The sequence below is a fragment of the Equus asinus genome, chromosome 10, assembly GCF_041296235.1.
Source record: "Equus asinus isolate D_3611 breed Donkey chromosome 10, EquAss-T2T_v2, whole genome shotgun sequence".
NCBI classification, from domain to species: Eukaryota; Metazoa; Chordata; class Mammalia; order Perissodactyla; family Equidae; genus Equus; species Equus asinus.
This window is the reverse complement of record NC_091799.1, coordinates 34645330-34667446: the sequence shown is the minus strand read 5'-3', so window position 1 is coordinate 34667446 and position 22117 is coordinate 34645330. Positions and strand designations below refer to the sequence as shown.

General features: G+C 46.8%; 1 protein-coding gene across 9 annotated transcripts in view; it reads right to left on the bottom strand.

Moving 5' to 3' along the window:
* Window positions 1–1409: 1409 nt before the first annotated feature.
* PTPN3 (protein tyrosine phosphatase non-receptor type 3) overlaps window positions 1410–22117 on the bottom strand; it is a 139098-nt gene continuing 118390 nt past the window's right edge. For all 9 annotated transcript variants that reach the window (XM_044779077.2, XM_044779079.2, XM_044779075.2 and 6 more), the window contains 7 exons: window positions 14771–14861; window positions 14434–14495; window positions 12462–12608; window positions 6376–6504; window positions 5290–5435; window positions 4567–4702; window positions 1410–2858 (listed from right to left, as the gene is read on the bottom strand). In XM_044779077.2, the coding sequence (XP_044635012.1) occupies window positions 2781–2858; window positions 4567–4702; window positions 5290–5435; window positions 6376–6504; window positions 12462–12608; window positions 14434–14495; window positions 14771–14861 (789 nt within the window). In that variant the 3' untranslated portion in view covers window positions 1410–2780. The remainder of the gene's footprint in view (window positions 2859–4566; window positions 4703–5289; window positions 5436–6375; window positions 6505–12461; window positions 12609–14433; window positions 14496–14770; window positions 14862–22117) is intronic.

Sequence of the window (22117 nt, the reverse complement as noted above, 5' to 3'; positions counted from 1 at the left end):
CAGGTTCTATAGAGTGACCCCAGGAGGGATCGCCATCTTGATAAAGCCAGCACATCGGTGCGTCTAATTAGAACTTCCAGAGTGCCAGAACTCAGGACGGAAATGTCTCTCCATCCACATGCAGCCAAATTTCCTAGGAAAAATATTTATGCTGATTTTGACGTTCTTCACTTAGGACTGAAAGGCTTAAGTATAACTGCTGAGGTGTTTAAGGTGGCGAAGCAGGAATCCTGAGCTACAGAATGTAATCGGCAGGATCGATAGCATTTACTTGCCTGTTTCGCCCTGTGTGATAATTCTCTTGCCTTGTTCTTCCCTAGTATTTCATCAATTTTGTTCCTGGTACTATCTGCCGAGTCTGAACTGTGGGCCTGCACAGTGGCAGAAAAAGGCTAGCTGCAACCTTTGGTAAGCTTCTAGAAATTTATGTAACAATACTGGCAGCATTTCTGCAACCATATGAAAAAATTTGTTTTTTTAAAAAAAAACAAACAAATCTCCAAACACATTTAGACTTCTCCAGTTTTTCGCAGACAGGGTGATGAAGCATTTTTATCAAATGCCAATGATTTGCTAAATATCCTGATGGCATTGAAATCTCCCTTCGCTTTCCCGCCTTCCCCTCTGTTTTGGTGCTTTGCTGGTAGAATTCTTCTGGGTCCAGATTGAACAAAGGTACTGGTATGATATTCTTTTGTGCTTCTGGTCTCGCTTGAAGAAAAGCAATTTTATCGTATAAAAACTTGTACGATTCTACTTCTGTTTCGTGCGTTTTTGGGGCGAATCACTGATAAGTTAACCTTTCCAAGTAACTCATCTACAGCAGTGTCAGGTTCTAGCCGATGAAAATTCCCATCGATAGCAGGATTTTATTCAATCCTCGTATTCGGCCTAAAGTCGTCCGAATTATGTCCCCTATTGTATGGATGAGGACATAGAAGTAGTGCTCTTAGTGACGAGGCCTAGAGCTAGTTATGGGACGAGGAGCCAAATCCCCCACTGCTTGGCCCCAAACCTTCCTGCTTCCTTCTGCTAGCCCGGCACTATGCCCACAAGGATGGGGCAGGGGTGGTCTCCTGTTTCACAGTATGGGGATCCGGCACTGCGTAACCGCTCCCTTCCACTCTGCCATTTAAGCAGTCAAATATTGGTGGGGAAAAGGTGGGAAATTATGCAAGTAAATGTGCTAGGTCTAGATAAAGAAGCTTTAGAAACCCGGCCCCCACCGTATAGGTCTTTTTCCATCTCATAACCAGGAAACTACTCAGTTAGTCCAGAGTTTGCCAAACATCAAAATGGCTTCACTTCTGTATACAAGACAAAAGCATCCTTTTTCTATAAATCCTGTTAAGAAACTGGCTTAGCTTCCTCTTATGGATACATAAAAACCGCTGTTTAAAAATACCACATTGGAATTTTTATGTAATTTATTTTCCTTAAATAATAATTTGCTACAATCCTGTCACAAATTTTAAAAAAATTTAACACAGTATCAACAAAGGCAGAATTCTTTAGGACAATCAAAATCATGGCGTACTTAGAATAAATTAACATCAAATTGTGTTTATATTCAGATAGTCTGATCTTCTCCTTTGAAATGAAATGGAGACCATTGAAACTGAGGGTGAAAGCACACATTTGTTCCTTTATACAGAGACTCATTCTTTATATAAACTCAACTGTAATTTGAATCAAGTTAGGGATCCTGAGAAACACTCACCCATGGGCGTGCACACACACACACACACACACACACACACATCCATGGACAACCCTCCAGAAGCTGGGTTTCCCATGGTTCAATGACTAGAAGATCTTTCCTTAGAAGGGCCAAAGATTCTGAATATTTAGATGAAATCCCATCTCCCCTCAGGAAAATCATAATGTTTCAAGTGTAATAGCTCGAAGTAGCAGCAAACCATGTCGTAGATTCAGTAGTTGGTGATTCCAGTCTTGGGTTGAGTGTACAGCACGCGGCGAGCAGAGGCAAGCAGCACCCACTCCTAAAACGAACGCACGAGATGACAAGACAACACCGGGAGCCCTTGTTCTCAGAGTCTCTGCTGAAAACTCACGGGAACCTACATTACTCAGCCGGTTCAGGCACCGCGTGTGAACCTGAAAGCGGTCGCTAATGCAGGGGTGAAGCGGGACATCTTGGACACAATTCTCAGACACACGAATATCGGAAGTGGCAGGGAGATGCCACAAAGGAAGGGAGGGCAGAAAGAGATGCTGCTCATCCTTCAGCCTGAGACCCCACCACTCTGCCGTTCAGTACATTCACGGGGTTTCCTTAGCGTTGGGGCAGGGGAACGCTAACTGTTCCAGCTCCGCCCAGAAACACAGACAGCTCAGCCCTTAGAGTCCTATACACATATACACACAAAACACCCCAGCAACTCTAAATAGCCACACCCTCTCGCTTCTGGGAGGTCAACGGCACTGCGGGCGTCCCCTCTCATTCGCTGGAGGATGGTTTACAGGAACACGGTAATGTCTAGAGAGGAACGCATTAGGACAGGCCCCAAACTCAGATCTCCTTTGGCTTATTTCTCTCCAGAGGAACAACGGGCCTAAACGATGCTATAACTGCATGCGTATATACACAGTTCCTATGTACACGATACCTATTTTCTACAGAAACTTAAAGTGCCTGGGTTCAAATGTGCTCATTCCTTTCCCACAGCCCACAGATCCCTCTTGCTGCTTCCAGAGAGCAGGTCAGTCCTGGAGGAGGATGCCCTTGGGAGACAGGAATGAACGTTTTCACAGTTGTCTTAACTGGGATCCAGCATTGGGACTAAGCCTTCTTCATAAACACGAAGAATCGCTTCACACACAAACTTGTACTGGCTCTGGAAGAGAAAAGAAAGCCATCAGGCCCACCGGCAGGCCCACCGGCAGCCCCACACATGCTGCCTCACACCACGGACGCGGTTCTTCCGTGTCATCTGTAAGCACCCTCTGAGCTCCAGCTCCGGGCCAGGCCGGACCCTGTGCCACGTGCCAGGGAAACAGTGGAGAAGACACACCTGTGAACCATTATTCCTGTATGATGGGGGTGGCGGCCACTCCCAGAGAGGGATGGGCATAGTGGCATGGAGACGTGGGAGAGGGAGATGGCGGCAGTCTGGAGGTGTCAGGGAAGGGGCGAAGGTCACTCAGGGTGGCCATTCCAGGGTACGCACAGTGTGGAGGCCCTGAGGACAATGGCCCATCCTGAGAAGTGTCGGCAGGCCTCACGGAACACCTGGATGTGGGGGGAGAGGCTGCACAGGTGGGTCAGGACCCGGTCATGCTGGGCCTTGCGCTGGGGAAGGAGTCTGGATTTTGTCCTAGAAAGGAAAGCCACTGAAAGATGCTCTGCAGGATTTGATTCTTTATGTTAACAAACCCCTGTGAAACTTATTGCACTGAAGTGTATAGAGCAAAAGAAAGCATTCAGACTGAGCCCCGCCAGCTGGGAAAATCTACCCAAATGGTGGATTTTGAAAGTTTTTAACCAGTAATGAGGTCTTCCACATGACAAAACAGGGCCGAGAACAGCCTTAGTAACCTGAGTTTTTTCCCTTAACCAGATTTCTTGGGTACACGTGAATATAAAGCGAGAGCTCACAAACTTTAGAGAAATCTGACGAACTCTGTCCCTGAGCCCGGGAGGATACAGAGCTGGCTGCAACATGGACTCTGACCCCCTTCTTTGCTAACTCCTCCTCGACCATCTGGGGCTTTTGCCTTAGCGGCCACTCCTGCAGAAAGCCTTCCTTGACTTTGCAAAGTTGGCTTTCGATGCTCTTCCACGGCGTTCTTAGACTCCCCGTGGACTTCTCCCATTGCTGCTGAGATCTATAATCGACTAATCCAGTTCTCCAGCTCCCTACACCTCGAGTCTCTCCTGTTGGTGCAATTATCCGCTGAATGGATGGATGAGTGAATATGGAATGGTCCTCCTTTTGCAGACGGGGACACTAAGGCTTGGAGAGAGGTTAAGGGAGTAGTCAAAGGTCGCCCAGTATGTGGGGGAGTCTGACTCACGCTCTTTCCACACCCCTCCCCACCCCCGCTTCTCATCATTCTGGGGGAAAACCATGAGATTTCCTTGAGGACACTTGGAGTACCAAGTACCCAGGCATGACATATGTGGGAGAAGCCTAAGAGGGGAGACAGTAGGGTCATGAGAAACATCCGCTGAGCCAAAAGGCTCACCTAGGAACAGGCGGGTGGGGTGAAACTCTCGGGTGACCTTGCTTACTTCTGATGGACAAATGATGGGCCCGTGGTTTGACAATGTAGAATGTCACCAGGGCGGCTCCCTGGCCAAGTGGCTGGCAGAAAACAAGCCGGAGGCAGCAGAAGTGGAGGGCAGCAAAAGGCAGAGGTCAGACGGGGTGGGCTCTGGGGTCACTCAGCCCCTGACAAGCTCTGTGACTGTGGGCAGGTGACTCAGTCCCCGGGAGCCTCGGTCTCTGGACCTGCCAAGCCCTTCTCACAGGCCTGGCCCAGGGCAAGTGCTCAGGAAGCGCTGGCCATTGTTACTATTTTTATGATGGGATTTCTACTCACTGATGTCTGCACCATCATGGCGCGCTGGTCTCGCATTTTCCGGACAATATCCAGTGGGTAAACGGGCAGGTTTCTCTCAATGAGGCACATGGCTGTTTCCATGGTGACCAACACACCGGTTCGACCTATTCCAGCACTGCAGGGAGGGGAGCAGACACTTGGGATGTGCTCAGGCAGCATTTCCACACAGCCCAGCTCAGCTCGCCAGTTCCCATGTCTACTCAGATGGAGCTTCCCTCCCCTGACCTTCAAGAACACAAAACACACACTCAGGGTGTGCTCTCAAGCAGGCTGAAAAAGACTCTCCTCCTATCTTCTGAGGCCGAGGCACTCAAGCAGGCTGAAAAAGCCTCTCGTGTATTCTGAGGCCTCATATATTCTAAGACAATTCTATATTCTAAAAACCAACAGAAAGAAACCCACCTTTAGCGCAAACTCCACCCCCACCCTGTTCACATCTATTGTGAAGGTCACTTGACTCAAGGACAGAGGGAAAGAGGAGGGAGGGGCCTCCCGCTTCAGTTCTGGGCTGCATTCAGGGCTTCATGCTCCAGATAATCCCAAATCTTCTGAATAGTGAAGAAATAGAGTAAACAGAGCCTTGTAAAAGCACATACAGTCTTGTGGGCTTTAAGTGAGTTTGGTGTTTGGCATCTTTCTCCAGGCCTTTCCCAAGGAGTATTTAAAAAAAAAAACAAACCCAAAACCAACAAGCCACAGTACCTGCAGTGAACTAAGATGGGTTCACCGTCCACTCTGAGGGACCTCACATAGTTTACAAATTCCAGAAAGTCCGAGGGGTCATCGGGCACGCCGTGGTCGGGCCACGCGACGTACTGGAGATGCGTCACAGTGTGCTCTTCTCCGGTCTGCGGGAGATGCAGAGTGGCCTTGGTGAGTCCACCCCGCCGGTGGGCAGGACCCCGGCCCCGCCTCCGCCTCTGGCCGGGGTACTCCCGTCTCCTGATGCTCTTTCGCCCACTGTGCACATCCCTCCTCTGGCCCCTGCCAACTCCTGCCCACCCTCCTCACCTACTCTGTCCCAGGACACCCATTCTCTAGGCTCATCCCAGGTCACCTCCCGTGGGATTGCTTCCTCCAACTCTTCTGCCCACAGCAGATTTCTTCCTGTTCTCTCCCATGAGCCACATACATTGGCTTTTTTTTTTTTTTTGAAATGGGGCAAAATATACATAATGTGAAGTTCACTATTTTAAACATTATTAAGTATATACAGTTCAGTGGCATTCAGTACATTCACAATGTTGTATGACCATCATCACTATTTCTAGAGCTTTTTCATCTTCCCAAACTGGAACTGTACCCATTAAACACTAACTCTTCATTCCCCCCTCCTCCCAGCCCCTGGCAATGACCATTCTCCTTTCTGTCTCCAGGAATCTGACTACTCCAGGTACTTGACAAAAGTGGAATCACACAATAGTTGGCCTTCTGTGACTGGCTTACTTCAGTTAGTGTAATGTATTCAAGGTATATCCATGTTGGGGCATGTGTCAGAATCTCCTTCCTTTTCAAGGCTGAATAATATTCCATTGTATGGAGATACCACTACCACATTTTGTTTATCCAGTCATCTGTCAATGGACACGGGCTGTTTCCACCCGTTGGCTATTGTAAATAATGCTGTTGTGAACATGGGTGCTGGTTCTTTTACTGAAATGCCCACCAGGTGAGAAAGTAGACCAGACCTGGAAGAACAGCCCTACTGGACCACAGTGGATGCTGATTTAGCACCTGCCTCTAAACCGTGCCCTCCCCTGGACCACTCACCATAACGGCACTGCTCACCTCGGTGTTTGTGACCAGCATTTCTCGGAAGACGTAAGCGATGGTGCAGTCCTCTGACTGACATCGGATGTGAAAGCTGCCGTATTCCATGACGTCAGGAGGATCAGGCCAGTACTGGTGACATTTGGTCTGCAAGGGAACCATCGAGGGTGAGTTACCCTCCGCTGTGGGGGTGGGGCACAGGAGCAGTTAACTGGACAGACGGGCGTTCAGCCAGAGCCCTCTCACTCACGCCAGGTGCTCAGAGAGCTGTGGGGAGGAAGGGAACTCAGGCGAGGCTGGTCTGCTCTGTGTCTATTCTCTGAGGAGGTCAGAGGAACCTCCTTGCTCTTCTGGAGAGTTGGGTCGGGGGTCAGGTTGCTAGGGGCCAGACCACAGCTCTCAAACCAGCCTGGGGCAAGAGCCTGGAGGATGAGTATAAAGACTTTTCTTCACCACCAGGGCCCAATGGCTGGAAAAACTGGGGGGGGGGGGGCTCAGCTAGGGGGTCCTGACGTAGGGGAGACCTCTCCAGCCCCAGTCAAGCCCACTGCAGTGCCTCAGGCCCCTCCTCTGCTCTCAGTACCACCCGCTCCTTCTACCTCACCCTTCCTTCACCATCCACCCCTCCGTCCATCCTCTCGAGGTGGAAGTCCTCACGCACAACAGTTAAGAGCACACATTTAGGAATCTGCTGGAATCATTTTCTCCTCTACTTGTTAGCCATATGACTTTGAACCTGCTTCTTAACTTCTCTGAGTTTCAAATTCTTCGCCCGAAAGATGGAGTCAGCACCTGCTTCACAGATGGTGACAGAGGCTGGAGATAATGGTGTGCAGGGCCAGGCTCACCGGGGGGGTCAGGTCAGTGGTGGCCATTATCACCATTGTTGCTACGGGCTGCACATCAACTTGAGAGAGGAGGATCAGAGATCCCACAAAAACCCAGAGGAAAGAAATCCCCCAGCTCAGATGAGCATCCCTCTGCATTTGAGCAGCATCTTCCAGACCCTCAAGTGCTTTCATGTATGACTCGTATGGAGCTGAGACTCCCCAGAGAGCCGAACGGAAAGAGGAAACCTGGCTCAGCGAGATTAACAGACTTGCCCAAAGCCGGAGGGCTGCTCCGGCTTCCCTGAGAGTGACCGATCTCACCACCTCTCTCCATTTTCTCTTCCTCCTTCCAAACCCTGCAGCTTGTTCCATTGCCTTCCTACTCCTGCCTCTGGCTTAGCAGTAAAATTCAGGGCCAAGCAGTCTATCCCGTCAGAGTTCCGTCAGTCAAATTCTGATTCATTCAAAAAGATTTTTTTCTCCAAGCCTACAGTTGTACCAACTTATGTAAAAATTACATTTGTTCACAGCTGAAAGGGGGTATAAACCAATAGATGAACGTAATTTGTCTGGAAACAGCTCTTCTACTCTTATTTTCAAACGTCACAGTGCATATTCAAAATTAAAGCATGCTGCTGAAAAGTTGGAGTTAAGGATTTACTTGTAAGCCTTTAACCTGGGTATTTGGGTTTGTAGTCATTTCCCAACTTCGTTTAGACATGAAGGGGCTGCTGTGCACAGAACCCGAGGCGGAGTTGACACCCACCGCCAACACCTGCGTCCTTTCCGCATGTGCAGGGGGCACAGCTCTCTGCCCACAGGACAGCTGACGGGAAATATTCTCTGAAGGGACCAGCCCATGCAAGGGCGAGCTACAAACATCTGTATTTCCAGAGACTCCCAGTGAATCTGACCAGAACTGGACTCTATCCCTTGATCCAATTTAGATTTTCGGTCTATTTGGATCTGAAAGCACCGGGGGTGTGGTGGAAAGAGCAAGAAGTTGGTGGAAATCCTGAGTTTCAACCCTGTTTAATAAGTTCCACTAACCAACCGTGTGATCCTGGGCATGACTTAAGTTCTTGGAGCCTGTTTCCGCATTAATGCTGCCGCTGTGGGGCAATAATGCTAAAGCCCGCTATCTTTGGAATAGTATATGCTAAGCAGGATGTAGTGCTTTTTATGGACATTATTTTGTCTTAGCCTCAAAACAATCCTATGAGTTAGGTACTATTATTAGCTCTATTTTGCATATGAGTAAACTGAGGCTCAGAGAGGGAATCAACTGGTGTTGGATCATACGCGTAAGAAATGGGGCATATACAGATGTAAAAAATCATCTTTCCCCAAAGAACCATCCTTGTAGCTGTACTGCTACAGCTCTACTGTGTCTACGAGGCAACCTGTGAACCTGAAGGGAGAACATAAAGAGAAATATTTGGAGTGGGAATGACATAAGGGAGAAATCAAAGCGACCCTGCAGTGGGAGCGGCTCACAGACCATGGGGACCACGGGGCGACATGAGGCTCTGGAGGGACTCTCTGTCCTTGCAGACCGGAGGGCAGTGCAGAGATGGGGGACTCTGCCAGCCACACGCCTGCGGGAGTCCCACCCCAATAAATGCATAATGTGAGAGAAAACACACAGGATGTGCTAAAAATGTCCTCTCTCATTAAGGGACGAAGCTGCTGCCTGGAGTGACCGCCTCCTAATTGGGAAGAACCCACGGGTGGTGGCGAGGACCAGATAAAGGACCTCAGGATAAAGGGCTCAGGTCACCTGAGCACCTGAGCCTTTGTAAGAGGAGAGGGAGGAAACAAGAGCCTGCATTTTAGAAGAACAGGTTTCCAACAGTCAGTAAACAAGAGAGGGAAGTTCCCAGGGCCAGCGATGGTGAAGGGGACGCCGTGACTCACGGGAGATGGGGCTCTAATGCAGGAACCCGACGGAACCTGCCAGAAGGGGTCCAGGTGGGAAGAAAGGGCTGGGAAACAGAGAACCCCACCGGGTCACCTGGAGACCTCAGAGGAGCTCAGGTTCAGTGGGGCACCAACCTAGGGACGGGGGGAGGGGGCACTTAATGAGGACAGCGCCGGAGACGCAGGCCCTGAAAGAGCAGCCGGAGGACGCGCAGCCTCTGGGATGGAAGAAAGGGCCTTTTCTCCTGAGTTGGAACAAGGAGGACGAGGGAAAGAAGGATCATGTGTCACTAACCATGCCTGCCACAGCTCTCTCTTCTCTGCGAAGGATGACCTCACTGCTGGAGGGTAGAGCCAACTTTAAAGGGGCGGGGGACGACACCCGACACAGGTGAGGGGACCGCGCAGCTGCCTGAGGGGCTCAGTGTCAGCTCCGAGCAGCAGGAACTGGATGACCTTGTGACATGGGAGGGGCACCTCTCTCCTGCGAGAAGAGCCTCTGAGAAAAGCTGCAGCATCCGGGCCCCCAGAAGCCTCAAACAGGCCGGCAAATAGAGCAGAATTTTCAAATGGGGAGACTGGTAGCTTTCGGAAAGGACAAGGCAATAAACCTGATGTGTGCTGTCCATAAAATGCCACAACAGCCCGGACCAGGGCCTGCACAGTGTGGGACGTGCTGACAGATGCGGAGCCCTAGTCAGCATCCAACCACGTGGTGGGAAAGCGATTTTTTTCCTGCATGCCATGCAGAGAGTGACTATTTGGGGCTGGGACAGCTTTAACATGATCTCCCTGATGCTTTAACTTCCTTTTATGAGAATGCGCGAGAGCACGCAGGTGCAAGCAGGTCTCGGGTTGAGAGCCTGGAAGGCAAGTGAATTTATTCAGAATTTAGTAATGCAGTTCTGTGGTCTTTGCATTTTCACACATGCCCTCTATTTATGGCAAGCGATACTGGACTTCCATTTAAGATATATCTTTAGAAGGAAATTTATTAAAGCAAAAAAAGGTGAATCACTTCAAAGAAAAATAATAAATCCTACTACAGTGACATCAACATAGTGGAGTCCTGGCAATATTTGTTAAGGTGGTATCCAAATTCCCTCTTCTGCTAGCTTGCGTTTATATAGTATTTCCTGTGTGCCAAGCACTTTTCCAAGAAGGCTACCTGTATCAACTCATTCAATTCCCCCCAGTCCCACGAGATAGGAGCTACTATTATTCCATCTTACAGAGAGGTTTTGTAGCTTTCCTCAGTCACACAGCTATGAAGGGCTAGAGCCAGGGTTTGAATTCGGGATGCACAGCCCTAGAGCCTGACTTTGTAGCCACCACACCACAGAACAAGACAGCTGCAGGCGCTCCCGAAAGAGACAGGACAGGACTGGGAGCCAGCCGGGGTTCTCTAAGCTCAAAAGAGTTCCCGGTAGTTTCATTTCCTATTCAAAACAAGATTGGGAAATCACAAGAAACAAAAAATATAGACAAAAATTTAAAATAGGCAAAAACGAGACTTCTAGACACGGAGGCCAGGCGATGCCATAGACCTGTTGGCACGTGATTTCGGGAAAGCCACTGACGGTCTCTCATGGTAACCAGGTAGACGAGATGGAGAGACGGCAGGGGCTGGGAGCGGAGCTGGGAGAATTAACAACTGCTCCCCAAAGAGTGCCCTCAACACCTCTGACTCAGCATTCTAGAAGGAGGTTACCACTGCCTCTTGAGGACCTTTAAGTTTGACTTATGTGATGAGAAGAGATTCTGATCAAAACTCTGAGTGACAAGCTAAGAGTGATAGCCAACACGAAGAACGAGAGAAGGAAACCCCAAAAAGCCCCAAAGAGCACTTGGAAGGCCAGACCTGATGGCTGAATCCAACCAGTGATGATGACGATGACGATCACACACACACACACAACAATAGCTAACATTTGCCAGACACTTGCAACATGCTGTTCTCTAAGCTCTTTAGATATACTGTCTGTCTTTACAAACCCCCCAGGGTGGGCACTAACATCATCTCCATTTTACAGACAGGAAAGCTGAGGGTCAAAGAGGGTAAGTAACTTGCTCCAGGGGAACCATGTTTTGAACCCAGATTGTCTGGCTCCAGAGCCCCGCCAGCGTGCTGTACGTAGATGTCAAGAGTCAAGGGCATGAGTACAAAATGGGAGAACCGGCTCGACAGCAACATCGAGACAAAGACCAGACAATTTTCACTGAGCATAAGCTAATGGAAGCTGAGCTTATTACCTTTCATAAGTCTAAGATCTGGAAGATGTCTGTGCAGAAGACAGTGGTCAATTATTCTGTCTTCCAGGTGGGAGAAGCAGGTAGCATGGAGGCTCAAAGCAATGAGGATTTCAGCTTGTTGTGAGGAGGAATGTCTGAAATCAGAGCTGAACGCCCACAGGATGGACCCCGGAAGTGCTTAACAGGTGGGCAGCCTGATGCTTGGAACAACACACGTAAAAGCCCTTGGCAATCCACAGGGCTCTGCAGAATTAGCGGGAATTCTTATGTTGCCCTTTCAAGGGAGAGGGTAGACTCATCTCCTCAAATGTACCGTCCGTTCCAACCCCGTGTATGCTGACTTTCAGCCTGGATCCATTTGGCACTCTGAACTACGTACTGAGGACAGGCCTGGAAGTGGCACACAGATCATTTGAATAGGTGGTTCAAAACTAATTTATATTTGATCTTGGAATGTGTTTCTGAATAAACGTTTCATAACGAAGATATCCAGATGTACGCACAAGTTAGAGAACTCACAATACATGTACCCCCGCATGCTGACTTCTGTTATGTCATCAGTGATCTGTTCCTACGGAAAACACAGGCCCTGCTAAGCGCATTATGTGTCCATTACTCTCCTAATTAAGCCCCTTACCTCTCTTGCATCTGGTTTTGCTGCAGCACAAGTAGAGGCTGACAGAAGATATAATTTCTCCTACTTTTTATGGCCAGTGAGAACCTGGCACCCACACTGCTCCTCTCAGGACCCGCACGTGTCCTGGGCGGGTGAGGCCACAGCCAACGCAGGGGCTTTGGGGCAGGTGAGATAAAGTAAGGGGAACTGCCTTCTGTCTTCTGTTGCACCCCAGTCAGGACTGGGAGGGGCTGTCTGATCATTCCTCAGCCCGGGGAAGGCCAGGCAGTGGGCAGGAGGAATGCTGAGCTTCCTGTCATTGGAGGTGTCCCTCAGTAGCTCTGTGGGTCATGGAGGGGCTGGACTGGGCAACATTTAAGACCCTTTCCAGCTCTGAGATTCATGTTCCACAGAGCATGAATCGGAAATTTTCAATTTCAATTCACTCCAATTTCCACATTTGAATTGGAAACCTGGCCACTTACCCGCCCTCGCTCTGTGAGAGTCGTCAACATGACGATGAGTGATAACTTCTGATCCCAGATGACTTGCCAGAATTGTGCACAGGTATGTGGCAGGGGGCCCTGAGTGGCAATGTACTTGTTCACAAGGTGAGCAGGAGGAATTTCCATCTGGCAAGAGATTGGTAAGGTATTAGAATCTGTTACTGCTGCGAGGAACTGGATCGTAAACTCTTCCTGTCGGCAATGACATCACACCAGAATAATCTCTCTAACAATTTCTGGCCAATAAAATAAAATCAGAGAAAAAGCTATTTTTAAAAGTCCTTGAAAGAGATTTGACAATAATGCTAGCATTAGACATTTAAGGGAAAACTGTATGGTACCCATAGGCAATAATCAGAAACGTGCCTACAAGATGGCAGAAGAGTTTAAATGACCTTCAATGCTGAATCCTAAATATGATTAGTATTGGGCATCTGCATTTTCAGCAACACACACCAACCCTCATGCCCAAGTATTTCCTTACGCAGGATTTTCTATCAAACTCTACTTATTTTCTTTGAAGCATAAACCATACAGATTTATGCCATCACCTGCTTTCTGCATGGCTGCCAATGCTTATGTCATTGTGATGATCAATCTTTTTTCCCCCCAGCTTTATAGAGGTATAACTGACAAATAGAAATTGTATAGATTTAAAGTGAACAACAGCATGGTTTGATATGTGTATACATTGTGAAATGATTACCACAGTCAAGTTAATGGACACCGCCGTCACCTCACCATGCTACTATTTGAATTGTTTCACGTTAAATGTTTTCAGCTGCCCTCAGCGTCTCCCTCCCATCCCGCTCTGTGTTTACTTCTTGCCTTCTGAACCGAGTTCTATGAGCGAACGCTCAGAACCCGCTGGGCTTCGCAGTGGCCATGGGATTCACTCACGCTCTGGGAGGCACGAGGTGCCGCACTCATGGTTTGGTTGGTGTTCAGGTTGATGGCTTCCTGAGCCCTGGTCTCAGCACCTCCCCCTCTCCCATAACTCAAGGAGACTGGACTGCATGGTCTTACCCACCTCCCTCCCCATTTCTGACGCTCTGCTTTCAAGACACCAGGAATGTTGAGTGAGGGTCAACGAATCCCACAGATGCTTTTGGAGTAAGTGGAATCACTGATCAGACCCACTTTCATTAGGGTACTTCTTGATCTTTTGCTGTAACTTGAGAACTTCACTTAAGAAATCATCTGTTCCTTTAGATCAGGTGTTGGCAAACTGGGGCCTGAGGGCAAAATCTGGCTGCGGCTTTGCAAGCTCAGAGTGGTTTTTTAATATCTTTACATGGTTGCATTGTAAGTGGTTATATAAGGACCTAAGCAATATCCTCAGTTTTACCTCTTGGCTCGCAAAGACCAAAATATCTGCTATCTGGCCCTCTACAGAAAAAGTGTGTGACCGCCTGTTTAGATGAAGAAACTGAGGTTCAGAGAGGCCAAGTGAGTTGCCCAAGATGCACTTTCAGAGTGAAATGAACGCTTTTCCTACAACATGTAAAATCTTTTACCCTTTCTCTTTGGTTTATATGCACAGAGGTGGTTTTACTTTTCTTTTTATGCAGGATATACAGTAATAACATGGGGGGAAACACGAAGTTACAAACATACCACTGGCAAAACAAAAACAAAAAAACCCCAAAACACCTAAATGTCAGCAGTTGAGGACAGAAGGCGTGTGGACGATGGAGTCAGAGACATGGAATTGGAGTTTTGGTCTCACCTTCTGTTAGCTTTGTGACTTTTCAAATTATGTAATCTCTCTGAACCTTAGTTTTGTCCTCTGTAAACAGACTATTCTGCCTTCCCTCAAGGCTGGTGGGGTGCTGAAAGGAGGCAGGGAACAGGAAAGCACTTGGTCAACCGCAGAGCACGACACACGCCATTACCGTGCCCGTTACAACGATTAATGTGCTCTTTCTTATTATCCAGGGTCCGGACTTACATTCACAGAGCTCGCGTTAATATAATCTTCGTTTCCCTGCAGTAAGACCCGGGTGGTGTCATCTGTGGGGGAGAAAAAAAATCCACCGATGATTCCGAGCGTTATTTTTATCGCACCAAGTAAACAAGAGTTCAGTTCTCCACCCCATCTGCAGCTCCCGCCTCATTAGCATAAACACCATTCCCCAACTGTTCAGAGTCTGAAATGGCTGCAATAAAGACGATGGTGTTTACAGACACACTGAAAATCGGTCCAGAATACCAGACAATCTGTTTTGAAAGGGGAAACATTATCTGAGTGTGTGTGGGGGGAGGGGGCATTCACGCTGGATACTCACAAGGCAGCACATCTTTATATCGGTTTTTGTCCAAATTTTGAGGCAGCTTTGCAAATGTGATGGCTAAACCGGGCTTCTTTCTGTAGAGTTGCTATATGACAAAGAGAGAAGTCAAAAAGCATTGCGAAAAACAGTGGTGGAAGGAGTGTGAAAACATGCTTTACCGGTAAATTTGAACACACCTGGCACCAAAATCTTAACACTTAAAAGTGATTATGTGTTACAGTAAAAGAAAAATCTTCCCAACAAGAAATTCTCCAATCCCATGAGAAATTGACTCAATTCTTCAGTTTTTGTTTTTTAACAGGAGGATCTTTGGGGGAAAAAAGTCACAGGAAGGGGTCTGAGTCACAGATAATGGATCACAGTAAGTAAAACTTCATCTTTATGACAACTATTTGACAAATGGTAAAATCAAGTAATGGGGGAAAAAAAGAATCCTGACTCAAAATTAAATGGAAATCATTTACATTAGTCTAAAAACATTTCCATCCAATTCAATGGAGTGAACCATATTCTTTGCTTAAGAACAAGAACATTTCATTCATCGCTTCAAGTATATTTCCACAGTAAAAATATTTATTCCAAACACACAGTAAACTTCATTTAAAGAGGTATTTCCCTCTAAAGGCAATCACTAGCAAGAAACCTAATTAAAACAATCTTTGCATGTCTACAAGCACATAGTACACACATTTGTGTGATACTTGACATGATTTTGACAACAGCTCCCTCAGAGTAATAGGATCCTTATCTTGCAGGCGAGGGGCAGAGATTAAACTCTTTGTTCAAGATCACAAACTAGAGGCTGACCTCAGATCTGACTCCAATGCTTGAGTTTTCTTTTTCTTTGAAACTACTTTATTGAGGCGTGACTGACATGTAAAGCGTGGTACATATTTAATACACACAACACGATGAGTTTGCAGTCAGTATACACCCGTGAGGCCACCACCACTATCGAGGCCACAGACACATCCAGTCCCCTCCCCAGGCTGCCTCCTGCCTCCTTGAGTTTTCTTTTCTACACAACTATTCCTCCTGACTTTGAACTCGAGTCAAATACTATTCACCAGTGGTTTTACGAACTTACTGAGAATTTAAAAACAGCACTTTTTTTCAGTATTGGAAGTGATCTATTTTGTTTTTTAAAAAGAAAATTCGGGAACTTCAGACTAGTATAAAAAAATTACCAGTAATTTCACAATCCTGAGATGACCCTTTTCATATATTTTCTCCAGCTTATGTTTTCCTGTACATACATGTATACAAACATACATAAGTATATATGTAAACACACATACACACTATATTTTCAAGAAAAACAATGAAACTGAACTATATATTAGCACTTCCCATACTATGTTCTATGGAACCCAAGTGTTTTGAAAGAAGCTAATGGGTAGTCCTTAGAAAAAGTTTCAAAGTCAAAGAAATGTTGTAGGAATCTCCAAGATGACAAGTCCTGCAGTGCACGAGCTCATTTAATTCTGACCAGCTATTTCTCAAGCTGATGTGGCCAGGGAGGATCTCGCATCTCACAAGAAGTGTTCTGGGGAACATTACCATAATTCTGAAGCCTGTTTTTCCCTACTTATATAGAATCTAGTTTCCTGTGTCATTAAATATTCCAGATATTCTCTATACACACGATTTTTCCTGGCTGAATAGTTTTTCATAATTTACTTTTACCTCTACTCTTTTTTTTTTTTAAGATTTTATTTTTTCCTTCTTTTCCCCAAAGCCCCTCAGTTCATAGTTGTATATTTCGGTTGTGGGTCCTTCTAGTTGTGTTATGTGGGACGCCGCCCCAGCATGGTCTGATGAGCGGTGCCATGTTTGTGCCCAGGATCCAAACTGGCAAAACCCTGGGCCGCTGCAGTGGAGCTCACAAACTTAACCACTCGGCCACGGGGCCAGCCCCAAACTCCAGTCTTTTTAATTAGGCTGTTTTCATTTTTTTTTAGTCTCATAAATTCCCAGGAACAGAATTTCTGCATCAAGCATGTTTTTAACCAAGTTGCTCTAGAGGGACGTATGAGAATGGTTAGTTCCCCAAATTGTGGCCAACACCATCAACTAAAATGTGTTTGCAATTTGAATATGGAGGCTGAACATTATTTTCTCCCCTATATTTTTGCAAATTGTATTTGTTTGGTAAACTGGCCCCTGTTGGTTGTCTCCTCTTATTAGTTTTTTTTCACTAAACAAATTGCATAGAAATTGCCAGGAGAGAAGTAGCATAGAGACTTTGGGTAACAACAATTGTGTCATCTCTTATACATTTACCAAATAGTTAGAATTTCCAATTTCTCCCTTAGCTCAGCTACTGATCATCTTTACGATTTCAGTTCCTAACAATCAAGTAGCCACTAAATAACTTCTTAAGTTTCTGTGAGCTTTAATGGACTCTGAGCTCATTCCAGAAAAATTCATAGCCCTACAGCTCAGGGGTTAGAGCACTGGTCTTGGAGAAATAAATTCCTAATTTATTTGAGGTTTTGATTTCATTGTGGAAGGAGAATATGTGAGTCAAATTCCCCTAAATGATATTTCGGTTCTGACTAACTGCATCAACGCAAAATCCAAATTAAGTGAATATAATCAGTAACGCTAACCTGGAGGTAAAAAAAAGACTTTTCAAATAAAAATGTAAATGTAATCAACTTGAGACGGTCTAGCAGAAAAGCACAGATCTAGCAAAAACCTTTAATTATAATCAGTACACAAACGCATCTGAGCAGTTACGATCTACTGATAGGATTAGAAAGTACTGAAATAAAATAAAAAGTATGATAGCAGTGTTTAAAAATGTTTAAATGTGTACATCCTGGGCTTTATCTGACAGAAATACATAAAGATATTAAAAATTTTTATCTGTAGCAATCTTTTTATTAGCAGAAAACTGGAAACAGCCTGAATATTCCCCAACAGGGAGAAGTGTTGACTTAAATGATGGTACAGTCATACCACAAAATTATATGCGGGAATAAGATAGACTGAAAGTGCAGATTTTGAAGGATGTCCAGTCATCTATTTTTAAGTGAAAAATGCAAGTTACAGATTATTATATAGAGTGGTGATTGCATTTCTATACATAACAGCATACACACAAATTGTGTATAATGTATGTGTGTGCTCTCATGTATATGTGTTTGTATAAAGTACATTTGTATGAGCATTGGAACAAATATAAAAGGATACACACCAAGTTGTTATTTGTAAATTATACCAAAAAGAGGGGCTGGCCTGGTGGCGCAGCAGTTAAGTTCACACGTTCTGCTTCTCAGCGGCCCGGAGTTCACCGGTTCTGATCCTGGGTGTGGACGTGGCACCGCTTGGCAAAAAGCCATGCTGTGGTAGGCATCCCAGGTATGGAGGAGAGGAAGACGGGCATGGATGCTAGCTCAGGGCCAGTCTTCCTCAGCAAAAAGAGGACGATTGGCAGTAGTTAGCTCAGGGCTAATCTTCCTCAAAAAAAAAAAGACAGTAAAAAAAAAAAAAAAAATTATACCAAAAAGAAAGAAGCTATAGGAGACGGGGGTCAGGAAACTATTAATTTTACTTTGGTTATTGCTGAATTACTTGAATTACTACAATGTGAATTATTTCTTAAGAAAACAACTGCAACAAAAGTCTATATTATATACAATTAAATAAAAAATTTTACAAAAAGCTGGGTGAACAAAGCTAAGATTTTTGAGGGCCTTTAGAAGGTTTGACAACACACTCATATTTATGTCTGCCTTGCCACGGCCAACATAGGCTCCTATTTCCACGGAATCACTTCAGTCCTAGTCACACAGTTTCTGAAGAGTTGGTTTTCAAGTTCCTTTAATTTATTGACTCTTCTCCAGACCTTGTGAGCTGCTTGGCCGCCTGGGTATGAAAATACTGCCCTGAGAAGGGTGGTCCAGGGTAGAAAGTGATGTGTTAGCAACACAGGTACGTCCTCCTGGAAAGGTCAGGGATGGCGGGAGATGAGTTAGACTATTGTATTAGCCAGGATGAGACAAGGCTCTTTCAAGAACTACTCTTTGGAATAATACAGTTTGCTTTGGTTACTCCCAGACTGAAGGTGTGTGAGGTGGACAAGAGCTCCCAGTCACAGATCCCTTAAATTCTGCCCTAGAATGAGAACAATCAGGGGGCTGGAGACAGTCACAGGGACAGAGGGTCATAAGACCGCTTACTTTTATTAAAAACTATTAACTTTTATGTCCTAAAGTGCTTTGTTCTCATCTTATCAGAGTGTAGTTCTAAGAAGCTGAGAAACTAAGGATAAATTATAAAAAGATTGCTAGAGAGGTTGCTATGGAACAACCGTACTTAAATTGCAGTGTCAATATCGCCAGCTCTGGCCTCCGAAGGCAGAAAATTGAACAGCGGGAGCTAGAGCTCTCCAGCACTGGGTGGGTAGGATGGGTAAGACATGGTGTTCCAGCTCAAACACTTCTGCGAAAAAGCCATCTAATATTAGAGACAGGGCATCAGATGATTCCGATCTCCTCAGACTTCTCAGCCAACCCAAGACGTGAAATCTAATCAATGCTTCTCATGAGGGCTCCGGATACCCAATGAGGTTGGAGGAGGATGCTGGCAAGGCCCCACACAGTGCAAGCAAGCACTCCAACTGCATGACCAGATGAAGGGGGAATTCTCACTGCAATTCTTGAAGGCTAAGAACCCAAGAGGGGGGAAGAAAAAAGAGGGGGGAAGAAAAAAGAGGGGGCAACTGAAGGGACAATGGGTAAGGCGAAAGCAAACAGAAAGAGACTCTCTTTCATGCCCTCAGAGTCTACTGTGGGCCAACGACTTCCAAAACGGCTGTTTACTCTCTGCTTCCTGGATGGAGCACCAACCGGCAGTCTCCACGAAGGCAGGTATCCTGTTGGTGGTGTTCACCACCATAAAGCCTAGGCCAACATGGTGCCTGGCACACAGCAGGTGCTTAATAAAACTCTGTAGAGTGAAGGAATCCTGGGAGCTGCTGCTTTGGACAAAGTGAGCAAAGCCCTCGAGTAAAGCACAACAAGAGGCGGCATGCAGAGCCGTATAATTAAGCCAAGGGGAACTCGTTTTTCACGAAGGCCTCCAGAGGTTCTTTTCCTAGGACCTGTTTGTAGACATCATAATTCACTACTTATGGGCAGTTCATCCACATGGGGCACTTCCCTTTTCCCTCGTACCTGACCCAGCCAGAGGGCAAGGGCCACCGTCCAGAGGGGGCTTGAAGCCTCTCCCCACCTTCCCATCAAGGTTCGCCGAGATGAGCTGACATCGTTGCTGGTAATTTGGGGAGCCTCAGTAGTGCTGCTTTACATACACAGTCCCTGGTGCAGATCCCACTGCTGGCATCCTCCAGCATTCTTGCTGCGTCCCTTTCACAGATAAATACGTGGCAAGTTGGGGTGGCACCTCCTTTAAAGGGACCCCTGGCACTTGAAATGCAAAGCCCTCAGAGTCTGCTCTCTGTATTCCACAGACATTATATCATGTTTTCCTATCTTAAGAAAAAACTCTTCGGAAATTTTCGAAAATGCTTTTTAGGCATGGGTTCTAATCTCGATGGTACAATTGCCCTAATTTCTACGTGTATCAATTTAAACCTCTCAGTGAGTCTTCAGCTATCTTTGTCCTTCCAAAGCAACTTTGACAGCGGCCAAAGGAGCCGGTGAGTCACTTGTTTTGACACTAATGGATGTTTCCTGTAATGGGCAGAGTAGGAGCGAGTTAAGGAAAAAGGAGTCAGAAGAGAGAAGATGGCTCCTGGGTGGTAAAGACAGCAGATGCCGCCGTGGGAGGGGCAAGGGCACCTGAGATTGACCAGACCTTTTGGTGGAGTCTCGTACTCACTGTTCTAACTCACCAGTCTGGGGAGGGAGGAGGATAGACACCCATTTTCTTTTTCTCTTTTGAGAAATATTGGCCCCGTGGTAACATCTGTTGCCAGTCTTCCCCTTCTTGCTAGAGGAAGATGGGCCCTTAGCTAACATCTGTGCCAGTCTCCCTCTATTTTATGTGGGATGCTGCCACGGTGTGGCCTGATGAGCGGTGCTAGGTCTGCGCCTGGGATCCGAACCTGCAAACCCTGGACCGCCGAAGTGGAGCACGCGAACTTGACCACTACGCCACTGGGCCAGCCTCAACATTCCTCATTTTCTATCAACACCATTCTACAGTCTCCAAAGAGGTCTTAGCTGGGCAAGGTGGCAGAGAAGTTGCAAGTCACCTGGCCACTGGATGAGAATGGGCACATGGGTCCTTTTTTTGCTGGGAAGCCAGTTCTCAAACGAAGGACAAGTTAGCATGACCACCTGGCTTTCATCCAGGGATATCTATACCGAACGCGTCTCCTTTCACTTGCTTAAACAGAAAGCTCAACTCAGGGAAAGCATGAAACGAGCCACCAGTTACTCTCAGGAAGGAACGAAACTGTGGCTGAATTGACGAGTTCTTTAAAGGAAGAGTGTGTCCTGGAGGTGGTGAAGGACTTGGAGCCGTGTGAACGAAGATCTTCTCCTGCACAGGAGAGACAGAGGGGCGCCTTCCATTGGCTGAACAGAGCAGAGCGTTTAGGCAGTTTGAGGCTGATCACAAACGCTGCCAGACCGCTCACACTGAGGAGCTCACTGCAGCTCCTGGAGGGAAGGGCTCATGTCGGAGGCGGGAGGCTGCGGGAAGAGCTGGGTCACAGCCTGCAACGGTGAGTCCCGACAAAGGACTAGACTTTTAACGTAGATTCTAATCCTAGCGCTCTCTCTGACCAGCTGGGTGACACTGGGCAAGTCCCTTAGCCCCTGAGCCTCATTTTCTCTATCTATATAACCATTCTGGCCACATTTCATGGAACAGCTGTAAGAGTCAACTGAGACAACACATGTGAAACACACTCAGTAGATGCCAAAGTGCTAATTATCATTAAGTGTGACTTTATTACAGCTGGGACCAAATGCTTTCTGGAGCACATTTGTAACTGTTTACCCAAACGCCACAGGAGGGACAGGGGAATTCCCTTAATAAAAACATGCTTCAAAGCAAGCTTCGCTGAAAATCAGCTTGCTATGGCAGGAGGCATTCCATGCACGGCCCGGATCCCCCAGGGCCAGCCCTCTGTGTGGTGGAGTGGGTGGTATGGGCACCTGCTGGGGACCAGCTCCTCTTCCTGCTCCTAGCCAGAGCACATCCCCCATCAGCCAAGACAGCCACCTGCCAATGGCACTGGAGGAGCAGGAGAGAACCAGAACCACCATGACACTGGAGCCAGACAGCCTCAGGTTCCAAACCCAGAGCAACACGCCCACGTCTTATGTGGGGGCTAAGCACATTCTTTAAACTCTTGGAGCT